This window comes from Gadus macrocephalus, chromosome 9 (genome assembly GCF_031168955.1).
Source record: "Gadus macrocephalus chromosome 9, ASM3116895v1".
NCBI classification, from domain to species: domain Eukaryota; kingdom Metazoa; phylum Chordata; class Actinopteri; order Gadiformes; family Gadidae; genus Gadus; species Gadus macrocephalus.
Genome location: NC_082390.1, coordinates 5,577,948 through 5,592,947, shown reverse-complemented (window position 1 = coordinate 5,592,947; position 15,000 = coordinate 5,577,948). Strand labels below are relative to the sequence as shown.

Below are 15,000 nucleotides of genomic sequence, written 5' to 3'. Positions count from 1 at the left end.
GTGTGTGTTTGTCTGTGTGCGTGTGCATGTACCTGCGTGCGTGCGTGCATGCGTGCGTGCATGCTTGCGTGCATGCGTGTGTTTGCGTGCGTGCGTGTGTGTCTGGGCACTTGCGAGCATGACAGGATAAACATCCATGAACCACAGCAATACAATAATAACAACAGCACAATGAACATTTGGAGATAGAGTATCACCCACCTCTCTTTCCAATAGATTTTTTAAAAATAGCTATAGTGGAGAGAACTAGAGAGAACAGGAGCCCACGTAAGAACTACCATTCATTATAGACGCCTCACATGCAGCTCAACTCAACGTGGCCTACTTCAGTAACAACATCTACTTAATTTAACAGTATTTGTTTTGTAGATGGGTGTAAACGTATTGTCAACATTTCAGTTCTTATAGCTTTTTATTTGTATTCAAGTCGTATCTTGTCTTGCGTGATTTGCACAGTTTTTGTTGTGGCTGTAGCCCCTGCAGTTACCTTCTAGAATAGACGTTTTATATCTTATCTTATCTTTCCCTATCCTCACCGTCTTCGATGTGGATGGTGAGTGAGAGCTCTTTGCTATATAGTGTCAGCCCGATAGAGCACTTCAGGTAAATGATTGCATCAGGGCAGACATCTGTGCCCTGCTGCTCTTTGATAATGGCCCCAGTGCCTAAAGAATGCTGGCACTACATCCAAACACTGATCAATGAAAAGTGCTTAGGGTGATGGCTGGGGAAACATTGGCTATATATATTTGCTGTTCTTTCTTTTGCTGTGCTCTGAGACTGCTCTTCATTCATGGTGCTCTTCGGGATTCATTTTCTATTTGGTATATTTTCCAGCATGTGCCTTCAGATTTTGAACATGCTATGTTTCATAACATATAAATACCATACATTTGTGAGAATCTAATGAGAACAAAACAATTAGGGCTTTATGAGCTTATGAAAATCCAGAAATAAACATGCAATGTTCGTTGATCAACGTTGCAAGCGTCTTACAAGGAAAGCATGTGTTCCCGCCTCCACTTCCACCCACTCAAACACGACCCATTTCTTATATTGTCACACAATGCAACTCCTTCTCGTGCTAATCTGTAACATTACACAACCGTATTGGCCCTGTGGGGAGTGTGAGCCGATCTCTGAGTGGGAACCCTTCATGTCTCTGCCTTTGTGATGACAACAAACCAGATTGGACCGGAAAGACAAGTTCTCTTGGGACGGTACCTCAACAACTCTGAAAGGGACCTGTTAATATTCTGTCAGGCCATACTTTAGGCCAAATTATACTTTGTCAAATAGCCCCAATGGGTACACTACCTTGTGAGGGCAACATGATTCAAAATAATTTGATTAATTGGAGAGATTCCATCGCGCCGGGTTTCAAGATATGATGAACGATAGGGGTTTGGACCAACCGGTCTCCTACGATGAAGGACGTGAGCTATAGACGTCGATATACATATGGTTCTTCCAATCCCCTGCCAGGCGCCTGCCCTTTTCAAAAGGACACTTTCCAAGGACGACTTCCCAGATGGCTGTGTGTAACCAAATGTGGCATCAGGTTAACACCGAGGTGCATCCCTCCAAAAACAGGGTGCAACTGAAGGACATTTGCATCCCTCGTGAGAAGATTTTACGTTCATGTGTTTGGCACGTCCTCTTCTCACTGTAGAGATAAGACCAGATGTCACTGCATGCCTGACATTTGGGGGATTTGCAGGACTACACTCTGCTGAACTGTTAATTCAAGCACCAGTGTAGAGACCCACAAGTGTACCTCAGGCGGCTATTGAACGCAGAAGTCGAATTTGGCCTTTAAGGCTAGAGGGTGTGTCTGGCATCTCGGTTCCAGTGGGCGGTATGGGCCAATGACTTCTGGTCCTTCAGTGGCTGTCGTTACCAATTTGTGTTAAACTTAGAGGTCACGCCATGGTTCCTCGCTTCTATTTTAGTGTCCTTTTATTTTAACGGCAGTGTTGGTGGTGTGTACAACGGGCTGGAATAAAGCATTGTCTCAGTTCAACTGCAACCTTTTAGGAAAGGGGACATGCCGCCAATTTGAGGGCATTCACCAACAGATGTGTTCAGATATTAATAAGTTAAACAACTGTAAATGGGTTTCATTCGGCTTTTTAGGGTTCTATTCCATGGTGAACCGTGTCAAAGCCCTCTCTGCAGTTTGAATCCAGCCCCATGTTAAAGCGTTGTTAAACCCCTCAATTATTCATGAATGAAGCTAATCGAAACGAATGACACATCAATTTGTAGCAGGCGAAGGGGTAAGTATACGTCTTAGGTCGGACGGATAACCATAATGCAACTCGGCTCTTTAGAAAACTGCCACCTTTTCAGTTAATCACATAACGGCCATGCTAATGACCCTCTCCGCTACAATGCTAAAGACCCTCGCCCCTAAACTGACAAATTGAATGTCTGGTTTCAACAAAAGCCGAAATGATGAAGCCCCCTCAACCTGTCAACTTGGCTCTCTGTTGCCGGTAATTCAAACATAGCCTCCTTTTTGTGGTCTTATATTAAACAAGCGTATATCACGACTGACCTCACTCAAGTGACAATTTGAACCAACCGCCACGGCTTCTAGCTGGCCTTTATGAGGCACTGGGCCGATTAACAAAATGTTACAAATGTTATTTAGATCAAAACCAAACCTGCTCGTAAAAAGGGGGGGGGGGGAAACTAATAATATGATTACAGAAAAAATAATTTCCAAAAAGAAATTGTGAAAACTGTTCTTTTCTTTTTTAACTAACTTTTATTAGATTTTGTTATTTTTATAAGAATCGTTAGAAAACTTAAACAAAAAAAAGCATACCATCTGGTCGAGCAGTCATCAGAACACCCACAATAAACTGCAAATGAAAGGAACACATCCAAGAGATGACTTTTCCTTTTCTTTTTTTTTCAATGTGTACAAAGTGTAAAAATCTTGAGAAATATCACTTTCATCTATAACTAAGGTCTTACACACAATTGTTTCCCCAAACAAAGCTTATCCTTAGTCTTGCTCATTTTGTCCCCCAGCTACTTTCTAAATGCCATTTTAGAAATGCATCCAGCATATTTTCATGGTAGATGCCTTTATGGAACCTCAGTCTTAGAATAAACAATATTGAAGTGTTTAAGGATAGCAGTTTGGTGTCATGATGTGCATGAGCAATTCTAGACCTCCAGATCTACACTCATGAATGGTGACAATACCGATCTGACTGGATCAGTTTGTCATTTTAATTAAGACAAACGTTGTGATGTTGGGATCCAAATGAGCTTACAATTGTCCCACAACAGGAAAAATCGATATTTTTAGACTAGTGTGTGTATGTGTGAGCCTGTGTGTGGGTGTATTCATGTGTGTGTATGTGTGTGTGTGGATATGTGAGTGTGTGTCTGTGTGTGTGTGTGTGTGTGTGTGTGTGTGTGTGTGTGTGTGTGTGTGTGTGTGTGTGTGTGTGTGTGTGTGTGTGTGTGTGTGTGTGTGTGTGTGCGTGTGTCTGTCCCCGTGCATGTGTGTGAGAGAGAAAGCGAGATTTCATTCTGGTTACTTAGCTTCTCTGCCTGGTTCTGCAGGGCCACTCTAGCAGGCCCGCAGGCAGCCATCTGTCTCCTGTCCTACTGTGTTACAGTGACCTACCGGGCCTGTGACGGCCTATGAGTGGGGAGGAACGCGATCAGCTGTGTGTCCGAGTAGGATGCGTTTCATTTTTATCACATCACTTTGTGTTGCTTACATTTCGGCACATGTATTGATGTACGTGTGCGTGCGTTTGCACGCATGTGTGTCGATGAGCATCTGAACGTAAGCATGTATGTTTGTGCGTCCCCCACCACACAGTGTGTTTCAGGCGTGCACCAGCATGTGTGTGTGGCCATGGGTTTGCCTCAGGGTGACCCGTCCTCTTGTACATAATAGATAAGTAGAGTAAGGGCCAACTCAGCCTCTGCAGTGCTCAATGTTCATACTTTGCGGTTATCTCTTAATGCCTCAAATGTCTGTACCAGCAGTTATGTTGCCTCGTTTGGTGTAGACTTATGACTGCATCATGGTGGCCAATCCCCTGCCAATGCCCTCTTTAAGGCATGTTTAAGGGTCTGTTTTATTTTCACATAATGAAGGGACAACAAACATAAGGAAGTGTGGAATTATTTGTAGGATGGTATCATTTATATTTTTAGGAGCTTGTATTTGTCCATTTGACGGTCTAGCCAAGGAACTGTCTAACATTTACAGCTTAGGCTTTTGAGGAAGCGGACCCTCCCTGCTCTGAATGTTTCTTGAATCAGCGACACCAACAACCACAGCACTTTGTTTGCAACGGGGTGATAAGCGAGCAGGTCCAAATAACCAGTGCAGAGTTGTCAGACACAGTGCAAACACTCAAGGGGAAAGGGTTTATTTACATATAACGTATGACTCCTTTTGTCCCATGGACATCCTGTAAATAACACAAAAGGGGGAAACGGGAGGGAGGGGGGGCGGGGTTATGACAGAGTGCCTTTCTGTGAAACCTCTCGTTCTCTCTCTTTCTCTCTCTCTCTCGCCATTGTAATGGCTTCCCAGCGGAGGGAGAGCGACCCTTGCTTTACACCTGTGATTTATCACCTGGACATCAAGTTATGCTGGGAGGAGAGGAGGGAGGGGGCGGGTCCCTGGTGACAGTTGCCATGGTTATTCCTGTGGCTGCAGGTGATGCCCATAGCTCTGCAACACAGCTGGCTGTGGTTGTGTGTGTGTGTGTGTGTGTGTGTGTGTGTGTGTGTGTGTGTGTGTGTGTGTGTGTGTGTGTGTGTGTGTGTGTGTGTGTGTGTGTGTGTGTGTGTGTGTGTGTGTGTGTGTGTGTGTGTGTGTGTGATTGATTGGGGAGGCGGGGGGATTTGGGATATAGGTCACCATGTTTGTGGAATCCTTTTGAGAAAATCACGTGAGATTTTCTTCCTGAAGGAGTGTGAATATGAAACCGGCAGATTAAAGACTAAGATTGGATTGCCTTTAAATAGGCATGTGTGTATCATAGTACACTGGCTGAAAATAACACCAGTGCATGGGAAGTGATGTTATTTTTGTACATCTGTATTCAATTGCACTCAGGAAAAGCATGGAAGGCCAGATCGATGTACACATTAATACATGCTGATACATCCTTCTGCTCAGTTTCATGGTATCCATCGTCATTGTCGTCAAATCAACAAAGACTTGCGGAGGAGTGGCAGGTGACCACCACAGTGCTTCGCTCCCAGTTACCCTTCACCTTGAACGTAGTCGCAGTTGCAAGACTGAAACACAGGGGGGCGCTATTGGACTGAAATAGAGTATGCACCGCATTTTGGTTGATGGATTAGTAGCTGTAAGGACAACCGTGGTCCTATTAATCAACAAATATAGAGGAAATGTTTTGCCCTCCAAAAGCAAGTATTTACTTATTTCTCTGCGGCTGGTTTTGTTTCGCTCTCATTTTCCGTATCAGTTTCCACTTTCCAGACCAGTACTCAGCCAACATATTATTTGATCGGGTTTTTTTTTTTGGCGTTGTGGTTTTGGCGATAACAGATATTAATTAAATAGCCGATATTAAATAAAACACCAAATAATTTCATTGCCCTGTCAAAGTCAGTTTCAACATTGATTAAAGATATGTCTTAAATTAATAATGAAATGTTAGTTGACTTCAAAGGTTTTAGGATTTAATTGCAGATAGCAGTCAAACATTGTGGTCTTTGGAATCCTAAAAAGATTTCTCCACTACTTTTTTGTGGAAGACTGTTTTGATTGTGATTTTGCTAGGGCTGTTTATTTTTATTTTGCCTTTAATTAGCCAATAATCCCTTTAATAATCATTTTTTTCTTTTAAAAAGCCAATAATGCCTCGACAAAAATCTAAAATAAAGTGTACAAAATGCTGATACTAAAGATGAAGAAACTAGCAAACTATTGAACAACCCTAACCCTAACAAACAAAAAGAAAAAAAGCATCACCCCTCCTCCGAAACAATGGGGCTGGATTCAATCAACTGACGACCCCCACCCGGCGGTCGCCGCGGCGACACAGCCTCCCGTAGCGGCCGCGCCTCAGCGCCCGCAGCCTCCTCTGCACGCGCTCGCTGTCCAGGATGTACAGCAGGGGGTCCAGGCAGCAGCTCACGCTGCACATGGCCTCGAAGAACTCGAAGGCGGCGTAGAGCAGGTCGGCGTTGGCCGCCGTCACCTCGCCGCGGAGCCTCATGAACACCAGCGTGATGACCATGGCGTGGTAGGGCGTGAAGGACACCACAAACACCAGCAGCGCCACCGCGATCAGCCGCATGGGCTTCCGCTTCCCCCCGCCGCCAATCCCGCCCTTGCCGCCGCCGCCGCCACCCCCCCGCCCGCTGCCCAGCCTCCGCAGCACGCGCAGCGTCATGCCGTAGAGGGCCAGCATGACGGCCAATGGCAGCAAGAAGCCCACCAGCGTGCGCACCACCGCGATGCAGCGCACGTAGGCGAAGGGCCCCTGGATGTGGTCCATGCACGCCGTGGCGTTGCCAGGCCGCCGCACGCCGAAGGTCACGAACAGGTCCGGGATGGAGCCCAGGGCCAGCAGCACCCAGGCCAGGGCGGAGCACAGCTTGGCCTTGCCCACGTCCCACCACTGGAGGGAGCTGATGGGGTGCACCGTGCCGGCGTAGCGGTCGAAGCTGATGAGCGTGAGGAAGAGGATGCTGCCGTAGATGTTGACGGTGAAGAAGACCTTCTTGAACTGGCAGAAGATCTGGATGTACCTGAGGTAGGGCCGCCGCACGCTGAAGTAGATGGTGAAGGGAAGGGTGAGGATCCAGGCGGAGTCGCACAGTGCCAGGTGCAGCAGGAACACGTGGCTGGTGCTGGAGCTCTTGCGGAAGAAGGTGTAGTTGACCAGGGCGGCCAGGTTGCCCACGATGCCCACGGGCAGCGCCACGGAGAAGAGCGGCAGCAGAATGTAGCAGTACCAGTGGCCGCGCTTGTACTGGCTGCAGAAGGACGTGGACAGGGGCACGTACTCCACAAACACTCCTGGGGGTTAGGAAGAGAATCACGAGGGAAAGGGTTGAGGAGCTTGATGCGACAATCATTTCGTAAGAGCGTCATGGCCAAGATGGTTACGTGTTCCCGATGCTGACTTTTAGTTCTTCTTCTTTAATGTGTCCTCTTTTGTCTTCTGTCTGTAACTATATGTGCTTTGCATGCTGCTGCCTGTCTTGGCCAGGTCTCCTTTGAAAAAAATATTTTTAACCTCAACGGGACTTTCCTGGTTAAATAAAGGTTGAATCAAATGAAAAGATAGAGGCAGCAGCATTTCAGTTCCATCTGTTAGAGACTAAAAGAGCCTAAAGAGCGATACAACAAATTCGCCCGAAAACAAATTCAAACAAAAATCTCTTCTCACTCGTAGGACATACAGAGAGGAGATACTCTTCATTTATCACATGAGAAGACGCTCTCTGTAGTTTGGAAGGACTTCTTTGAGAAAGGGGGGATGAATTGTATCGCATGTTGGCATTGAATTAAGTCTAAGTGCAAAATCTTTTGCATTCTTTTTTCTGCAACTTTTTACAAGCCTTTTATTATACGATTTTATCCCATCCTATTTGTTGAGATTGCTTGTCACGTTTAATAACTTATAAAATGGGACTACACCACAGGGAAAGAAAAGCAATTTCACGTTTTTTATTCTGTGACAGCCACACCGTATTACAAATTCTATAAACTAGAGTTTCTAGTTTTATTAATCATATATATTACGCAAGAATGCCAGCACGAAAACGTCTGATGTTGAGTCCGATTTTTCTTTCGATCTTGATCTTATTTATGAGACACCATGGTCATTGTATTTTTTGACTTGATAGTAATTGATTTGTTCTGTTTTACTTCTTATCCAGAAGCCCGGGCTGTTACTCTATATTCACAATTGGGGCAATCTTCTTATAATAGAGCTGAAGCCAAGCTGTTTCTCCCCAGTCTCCAAGCGGCGGCTGTGTCTCCAGGAAGTGCATGCTTGTATGTCTCTTATGAAGACAGAATAGCTTTGATTGTTGATCTATCGCTTTCCACACAGCTCAATCTGTTTGCATTTAATCAGATAAAGTAAATCCCATTTTCTTTTAACGTTGGTCCCATTTCATTGCCGATTTCAAATATTTGAGAATCGAAAAAAAGCATTTGTTGTATTGTGTTTGCCTGATTCAATTACTTATCGGAAATGACTCCCCTACCACTGCTAGGAAAATGTGAATCCTATACTTTTACCGTACATTCATCCATACACAAACAAAATAATAATTTAAACTCAAACTCAAACACAGCGCGGGGGGTGCTCACCTTGCTGTCGAAGCTACACATCCTACCGGCGCACATTAAACAAGAACAAGTTGAGTGTTCAGCCCCAGATGCGTCCTCCCCGACACTTAAGTATACCGCAATTGATTCCCCCAGCTGTGGCGGTTCATCAGGTATATTCATTATGGGGAGATGTGCGTTGTCTCACCTGCTTCCATCATCTCAGACACGTTGTACAGCGGCAGGCTCATGACGGCTGGAGACAGCGGCTCTCTCACTCTCTCTCTCTCTCTCTCTCTCCCTCCCTACCGCCGTCTACTACCTCCAGCTGTCGTCCTCGCCTCCTTCTGCTGCTGTCCATACCTGTCAGGAGGCTGACGGATGAAAGTCCAGGCTGTGTGTGTGTGTGTGTGTGTGTGTGTGTGTGTGTGTGTGTGTGTGTGTGTGTGTGTGGATAGAGAATGTACTGGGAGTGTGTGTGTTTGGGAGGTAGACATATTAAGTGTGTGTGTGTGTGTGGATAGAGATTGTAATGAGAGTGTGTGTGTGTGTGTGTGTGTGTGTCTGTGGATAGAGATTGTACTTAGAGTGTGTGTGCCTGTTTTTGGTAGGTAGACATATTAAGTGTGTGTTTGTGTGTGAGAGATTGTACTGAGAGTGTGTGCGAGTGTGTATGTGTGTGGGTAGTTAGCCAGCCATATTGTGTGTTTGTGTGAGTGGGTAGTTAGCCATTTTGAGTGTGTGTGCGTGGGTGTGTGTGTGCGCGTGTAGGTAGACATATTGAGCGTGTTTGTGTGTGTTTGCACTTGTGCTTCTGTGTGTAGATAGATATAATACCGGGTGTTTGTTTGTCCATCTGTTTGTACTGAGTGTTTGTCTGCTTCTTAAACAGCGTCTATATTAATTCATTTGCTGTTGGTTGTTGGGTTTTTTGACCCCAGCGTGTTTGTATTTGGCTGGCGCTATAAATCAGCCAGACATCCGGCGTCCGCATTCTCGACTGGCCGTCCGCCAGTGGGGAGAAAAAAACTGACTTTTAACGAGAATGTCAACATTTCGCATCCACAGATCAATTGGTGAAATTGCTTTCACCCCTGGCTCGACAAGTACTTTGAAGTTTCCCGTAAGCAGGTACACATTACAACAGCCAATAGTCGACCGGAAATATCGTGACCAAAAAGCATATTAGCACTGACGACACTTGCCGATACTTTTCTTTAAAGGCACCCAGTGCAACTTTATGTAAACATTCAATGAAAAATAAACATTCAATTTCTAGTCTTTTTTACACGTAGTAAGTTTCAATAACTCCATACCATTACATATCGACATTCAAGGAGCAAAGATGAGACGTCGTTGTGTGGTGAGAACTGATAGAAAATCGTAAACAACAACAATCGCCGGTGGGGAGAAGCCATTTTTCCATTGACTGGAAGCCTGCTTTATTTATTGTAGGTTACAAAAAATAAAGAAAATGGCGGCATTGTTGTTGTTATCGATTTTGTATCAGTTCTCACCACACAACGACGTCTCATCTTTGCTGCTTAAAAGTCGGTATGTAATGGTATGGAGTTATTGAAACTTACTACGTGTAAAAAAGACTAGAAATTTAATGTTTATTTTTAAGCCTCGAAAGTTGCACTGGGTGCCTTTAACCGATGACTTTTTGTCTTTCCCTTTCTGGATTAATTAAGTGCTAAGAAGGAACAATAGCAATCGATTCCATCAAACACGGCAGACTAAACTGCTGTAGAAGACAATAAGTACCTGAGGCGTTTAATAAGTCAGAATCTCCCTTTGAAGAATTTCGTTAACGGCTGTTCTCTCCTCAATTGTATGCACTTGGTAGAGGCCATTGACCAACGGGTCAGTTAAATGTCCAACCACTAGATGGCACTAATACTACACGTCTAATGCAAAATGTAAATATGTCTTAAAGAATACAGTGTGGCAGTTACAATACATCCCCTGGCCATCGGTGTGTGTTTGTGTGTCAAAGGGAGAGAGACAGAGAGAAAGGGTGTGCATGTTTTATGTGCGTGTGCGCGTGCGTTCGTTTGTACGTGCCTGTGCTTGGCTTGCCTACTCATACTTCATACTTCCAACCCATCTTACGACCACTGTCTTGAGCATGACTCATCCAGTGGATGAATACATAGGTCCTCTTGAATCACGTGCGAGGGCCTCAGTCGTGCCCCCCCCCCCCCCCCCCCCCCGTCTTCTTCTCCTCCTTAAGGCCTCTGTTCCGACCGGTGAGCGCTGCACATCAGCGCTCCCGTATCGCTACCTTTGAACAGTGTGTGATCTGCTGATGCACGCACACACCCGTCCCGGGCCCCCCTACAGCACGGTACAGCCCTAGTCCGTGTGTTTGTGTGTGTGTGTGTGTGTGTGTGTGTGTGTGTGTGTGTGTGTGTGTGTGTGTGTGTGTGTGTGTGTGTGTGTGTGTGTGTGTGTGTGTGTGTGTGTGTGTGACGTGTGTGTGTTGCTGATTTGCGGCTCGTTGGCAATGGATGCAATTAAGTTCAACCATGCAAGCCATTTCAATTATGCAACCCTGCGATGAGCGCTAAAATGGCAAGGGGCGAGACGGGTTTTACGGTGCGGTGGGGCTGCAAAACACCAGGAGCCAGGCATCAAACGTACGGAGGTTTCAGTCAGAGTTACTTAACTTGAGGGTGGGTTTGTTGTTCAGATGTCTTCCCCTGTACAGCAGCTCCTGCATATAGACAGGCACATCATGTCCACAGAGGGCTGAGCACCTCTTGTTTGTATGTACTGTATATGCACACAGCAGATTCTGCAGCCTGCAGACTGCAGTGCAAAATAGGTCTTCGCTACAGCAATGTGCGACCAGAACCTCATGTTAGGCTTTGGGAGAGGCCGTAATAGGGACATAAAAGAGGAATGTGTGTGTGTGTGTGTGTGTGTGTGTGTGTGTGTGTGTGTGTGTGTGTGTGTGTGTGTGTGTGTGTGTGTGTGTGTGTGTCTAAGTGAGTGTGTGTGTGTGTGTGTGTGTGTGTGCGTGTGTGTGTGTGCGTGTGCGTGTGTGTGTGTGCGCGTGTGTGTGTCTAAGTGAGTGTGTGTGTGTGTGTGTGTGTGTGTGTGCGCGCGTGTGTGTGTGTGTCTAAGTGAGTGTGTGTGTGTGTTTACGTGTGTGTGTTTGCGTGTGTGTGTGCGTGTTTGTGCGTGGGTGTGAGTGAATATGTGAGTGAGAGAGGGAGAGTGTGTGAGTGCATGTGTGTGTGTTTATGTGTGTTTGCAGACGTGTCTGTATGCCTGCATACCCTTTTTTGTGGACAATGAGCTCCCTCGGGTGCTGCAACTTAAAGAGAGGGTCTAGCTGCTTTGATGCACAGAACAACACTGATATCCCCAGAAAAATGGCTACCTTTGGCACGGCGCAGGCAGCAGTGAAATGTATGATAGGATGATTTAAACTTTAAAGTAGCTTGCGCCCTTTGTAATGTGCACCAGCTCTTCCAGACAGGCGAGGGTTACCACATAATTTGGCCAGTTTCTAAACCGTTTATCTATATATGATCATAATATTATTTTCACCATGTTTTTCGACCCTGTTTATGAAAACATTTCCCAAAACGTGTGTTGTGTCTTTATTTTTTATCTGCAACACCATATGTGCCAACTATTCAATATCCGCTTCTCCTCAGATTACGGACAACCTGGACAGAAGGGGAAAAAAACTAAAGTGTTGTTTGTGTTACTAGAGCCGTACGGGAGGTAGATGAAGGACTTCAAGGGCTGTGATTACAGCAATATAATTATGCAGGACTGGCCAGTTTCTCTAACTGCATTTATGCGATCCTACGCTTTGTCATCTTACTTTTCATCCAAAACGCCTCGCATTACAAACACAGCCTCATTCCTTTTCTACTCCTCCGAAAAGCGGCTGAAACTCAATTAAGAGACAACAAACGTTTTGGTATCGTAGCAGCAGAGGGCTGGCTGCTGGTGCGGCATTATGTATTCCGCACAAAGTTGGGTATCTGAATCAATCTCACGCTCAGCCAGGGAGATATTTCCCCTTGATTTGATTTCGAGGCCAGGAGAAAGAGACGTTGAAAAAAGAAAAAAATACTCCACGGGTCATAAATGTCTGAATAATCACACTGATCACATCGAGTCCTCCCAAACCGAGCCAACGACCGCTCCCTGGGATAACTGGTCCATTAGGGGACCGGCGGCGAGGAGAGTGTGTTGTTCAGCGTAATATATATACATCAGTCGGTCTCTGCATGGCCGAAGGTAAAAAAATAATAATTTCTTGACTGCCGCTATTGTCCTACCGCGACGCAACACAACACGACAGAATGGGGTGGAAAAAATAAAAACGCTCATGGGCTTCAGAGCCGAACAGAAAGCGAATATTCCCCCGTGGGGCGGGCTAGCAGAGCAGCCCGGTGGAGCTCTTTAATCTTCATGTGGATGCCCAAAGGGCACATGTGTGACAGGGTAGGGCGTTATCGACGCACACAATTACTTGATCATTCCTCATCTTCGTCCTCTGACACAAAATTGCCAAGGGAATCTGATTTGGTGGGAAGTGGCGCTACGACCGGTCGGCCATGTCTGTTGACCAAATTGTCGGTGTGTGTGTGTGTGTGTGTGTGTGTGTGTGTGTGTGTGTGTGTGTGTGTGTGTGTGTGTGTGTGTGTGTGCGCGTGCGCGTGTCCTCGTAACAGGTGGTTATCTACGGCTGAAAATGTTCCGAGAGGACCACGGCTCCTGGATGACAATGTTCTTCAGCACCATCCTCTTCCTCTTCATCTTCTCCAACATCTACAACCTGTTCCTGCTGATGGCCGGGGACATGGGGTAAGACGGCCACGCCCCATCACCTTCCATTACTCCTCCTCCTCCTCCTTCTCCTCCTCTTCCTCCTTCTCCTCCTCCCCCACCTTCTCCACCTCCCCCGCATCATTGTCTGGAGGGCCAATGTGTTAGAGTACCTCATTTGCTCGAGCCCTTTCGCTAATGTCACTGATCTAAACGTCTTAGATGGAAGAGACTCGATACACTTCCAATTATTCAAACCCTACATCCATCACGGCTAAAAGGGTACCAGATCGCCCTGACGGATCCCAGCACATGATGATCCGTGGAACCGGAACAAAGCAGACCATCCAAATTAAACATGATCACAAATTCAGAGATGAGGTTATCATGAAGAAGGTTAAGAGAAGGTTATTTTGTGTGGGACAAAAACGAATAAACTTGGTTGAATACCGCCCCAACGCGGCTAATTAGGCACATCCGAGCTCTCTCTCAGGACTGACCTGGCACGGCCGTAACGTTGTAATTAGTAATCTGATGACGGGTCATCAGAAAAAAGAAGTGAGGGGTCAGCTGTTTCTTTCATTAGCGAGCGAGGCCAGGTCGTACTGAGGTCAACCCGTCCAATATACATCCAGATTCAGCCAGGGAATATGTATAAATTCATATCATACGTCATACAAACACGCACGCACGCACACGCACTCTAAACCCACTTTGCTAGAGCAGCTCCAGACGCATACATTAAACCCAACTAGAGATGTAAATGCAGCATTCCAGTGAATCCTGCTGATAGAGGTCAGTGTGTAGTTTATGCCCCTGAAGGCCATTGGCCAGACAGCCATTATACTATATCACTTCAGGGTGGCGGGATTACCGCGCGGTGTGTTTGTTGAAAAATATATTAACAGGAACACGTCTATGCAAGACAAATCTATTGTTATTCAATATGACATCACTTCTCATCAGTCATTACCGGACAAGCATCCATAATTGTCTACGCCAGGGGCAGTGGCGTTCTTGCTCCCACCAGAGCCGAAAGGATGAGTTTGTGTGATAAGCTCATCCGTCAGCGACGACCAGTGTTCTGACACGGGCATCCATCTCCGCGGTCTACTCCGAGTGGTCGGCCCAGCGAAGAAGACACGCGCGGCTGGCTGTGTGTGCAGCTAGCTGGTGAGGCTAGCGTCGTCCGTCCGCCAACACGGCATCAGCCCAGCACTCAGGGGGAGGAAGGGGAAACAAAACGTCTGCAGACGCACGCAGTGCTTCTGTCTGGCTGGCCCGTCCCTCTCTGTTTTCTCAGCCACTGCTATTTATCCTAGCCCAGACCTCGACGTACCGGCACAAAGAAGGTGTTTTTTTGTGTGGCGGGAGAAGCTCTTTCAAGCCCTTTTAAGTGTGTTTGATGATTGGCTGGTTTGTTCCCCTAATGCCCAGGGGGACCGGTGACTGGGGATGTCTCAACGACAGGAAAGAAGTGATTGCTCCTATGAATTAGAGGACATGCACCCCATAATTTACAGGCTTTTGCCATTTCAAAGAGGACTCTCTTCTTCCAATGATCGCTTTCTGAGGTCAATGCATACTGAGTTATATATATATGTAAATATATACATAAAAATAGAAATAATCTATTGTGTGATCAAATAGTTAGCAATAAATAAACCAAAACAAACCACTAAGGACCCCAACCCTGTCAACGGTTGACAGGTGCGACGACGGCCCCGTTGTGCAGGGTTTTAGCCGTGTTTTGCTATCCTTCTCTCTGTTGTCCTCACTGCGAAGCCCTCCTCACAGAGGCAGATGGTGCTGTTGTAAAACCTGGCTCTCCCACAAACTGCAAAGTTAGGGAAGCTGCTATGTGTCTTCCACCTGGCCTTCTCTCCTCTCCTCTCCTC

General features: G+C 46.2%; 1 protein-coding gene across 1 annotated transcript in view; it reads left to right on the top strand.

Annotated features, from left to right (window-relative positions):
• The window catches only part of tmem117 (transmembrane protein 117), a 40,180-nt gene that overhangs the window by 2,615 nt on the left and 22,565 nt on the right, over nucleotides 1-15,000 (top strand). The window contains 1 exon segment of the mRNA XM_060060402.1: nucleotides 13,009-13,141. Within this exon segment, the coding sequence (XP_059916385.1) occupies nucleotides 13,009-13,141 (133 nt within the window).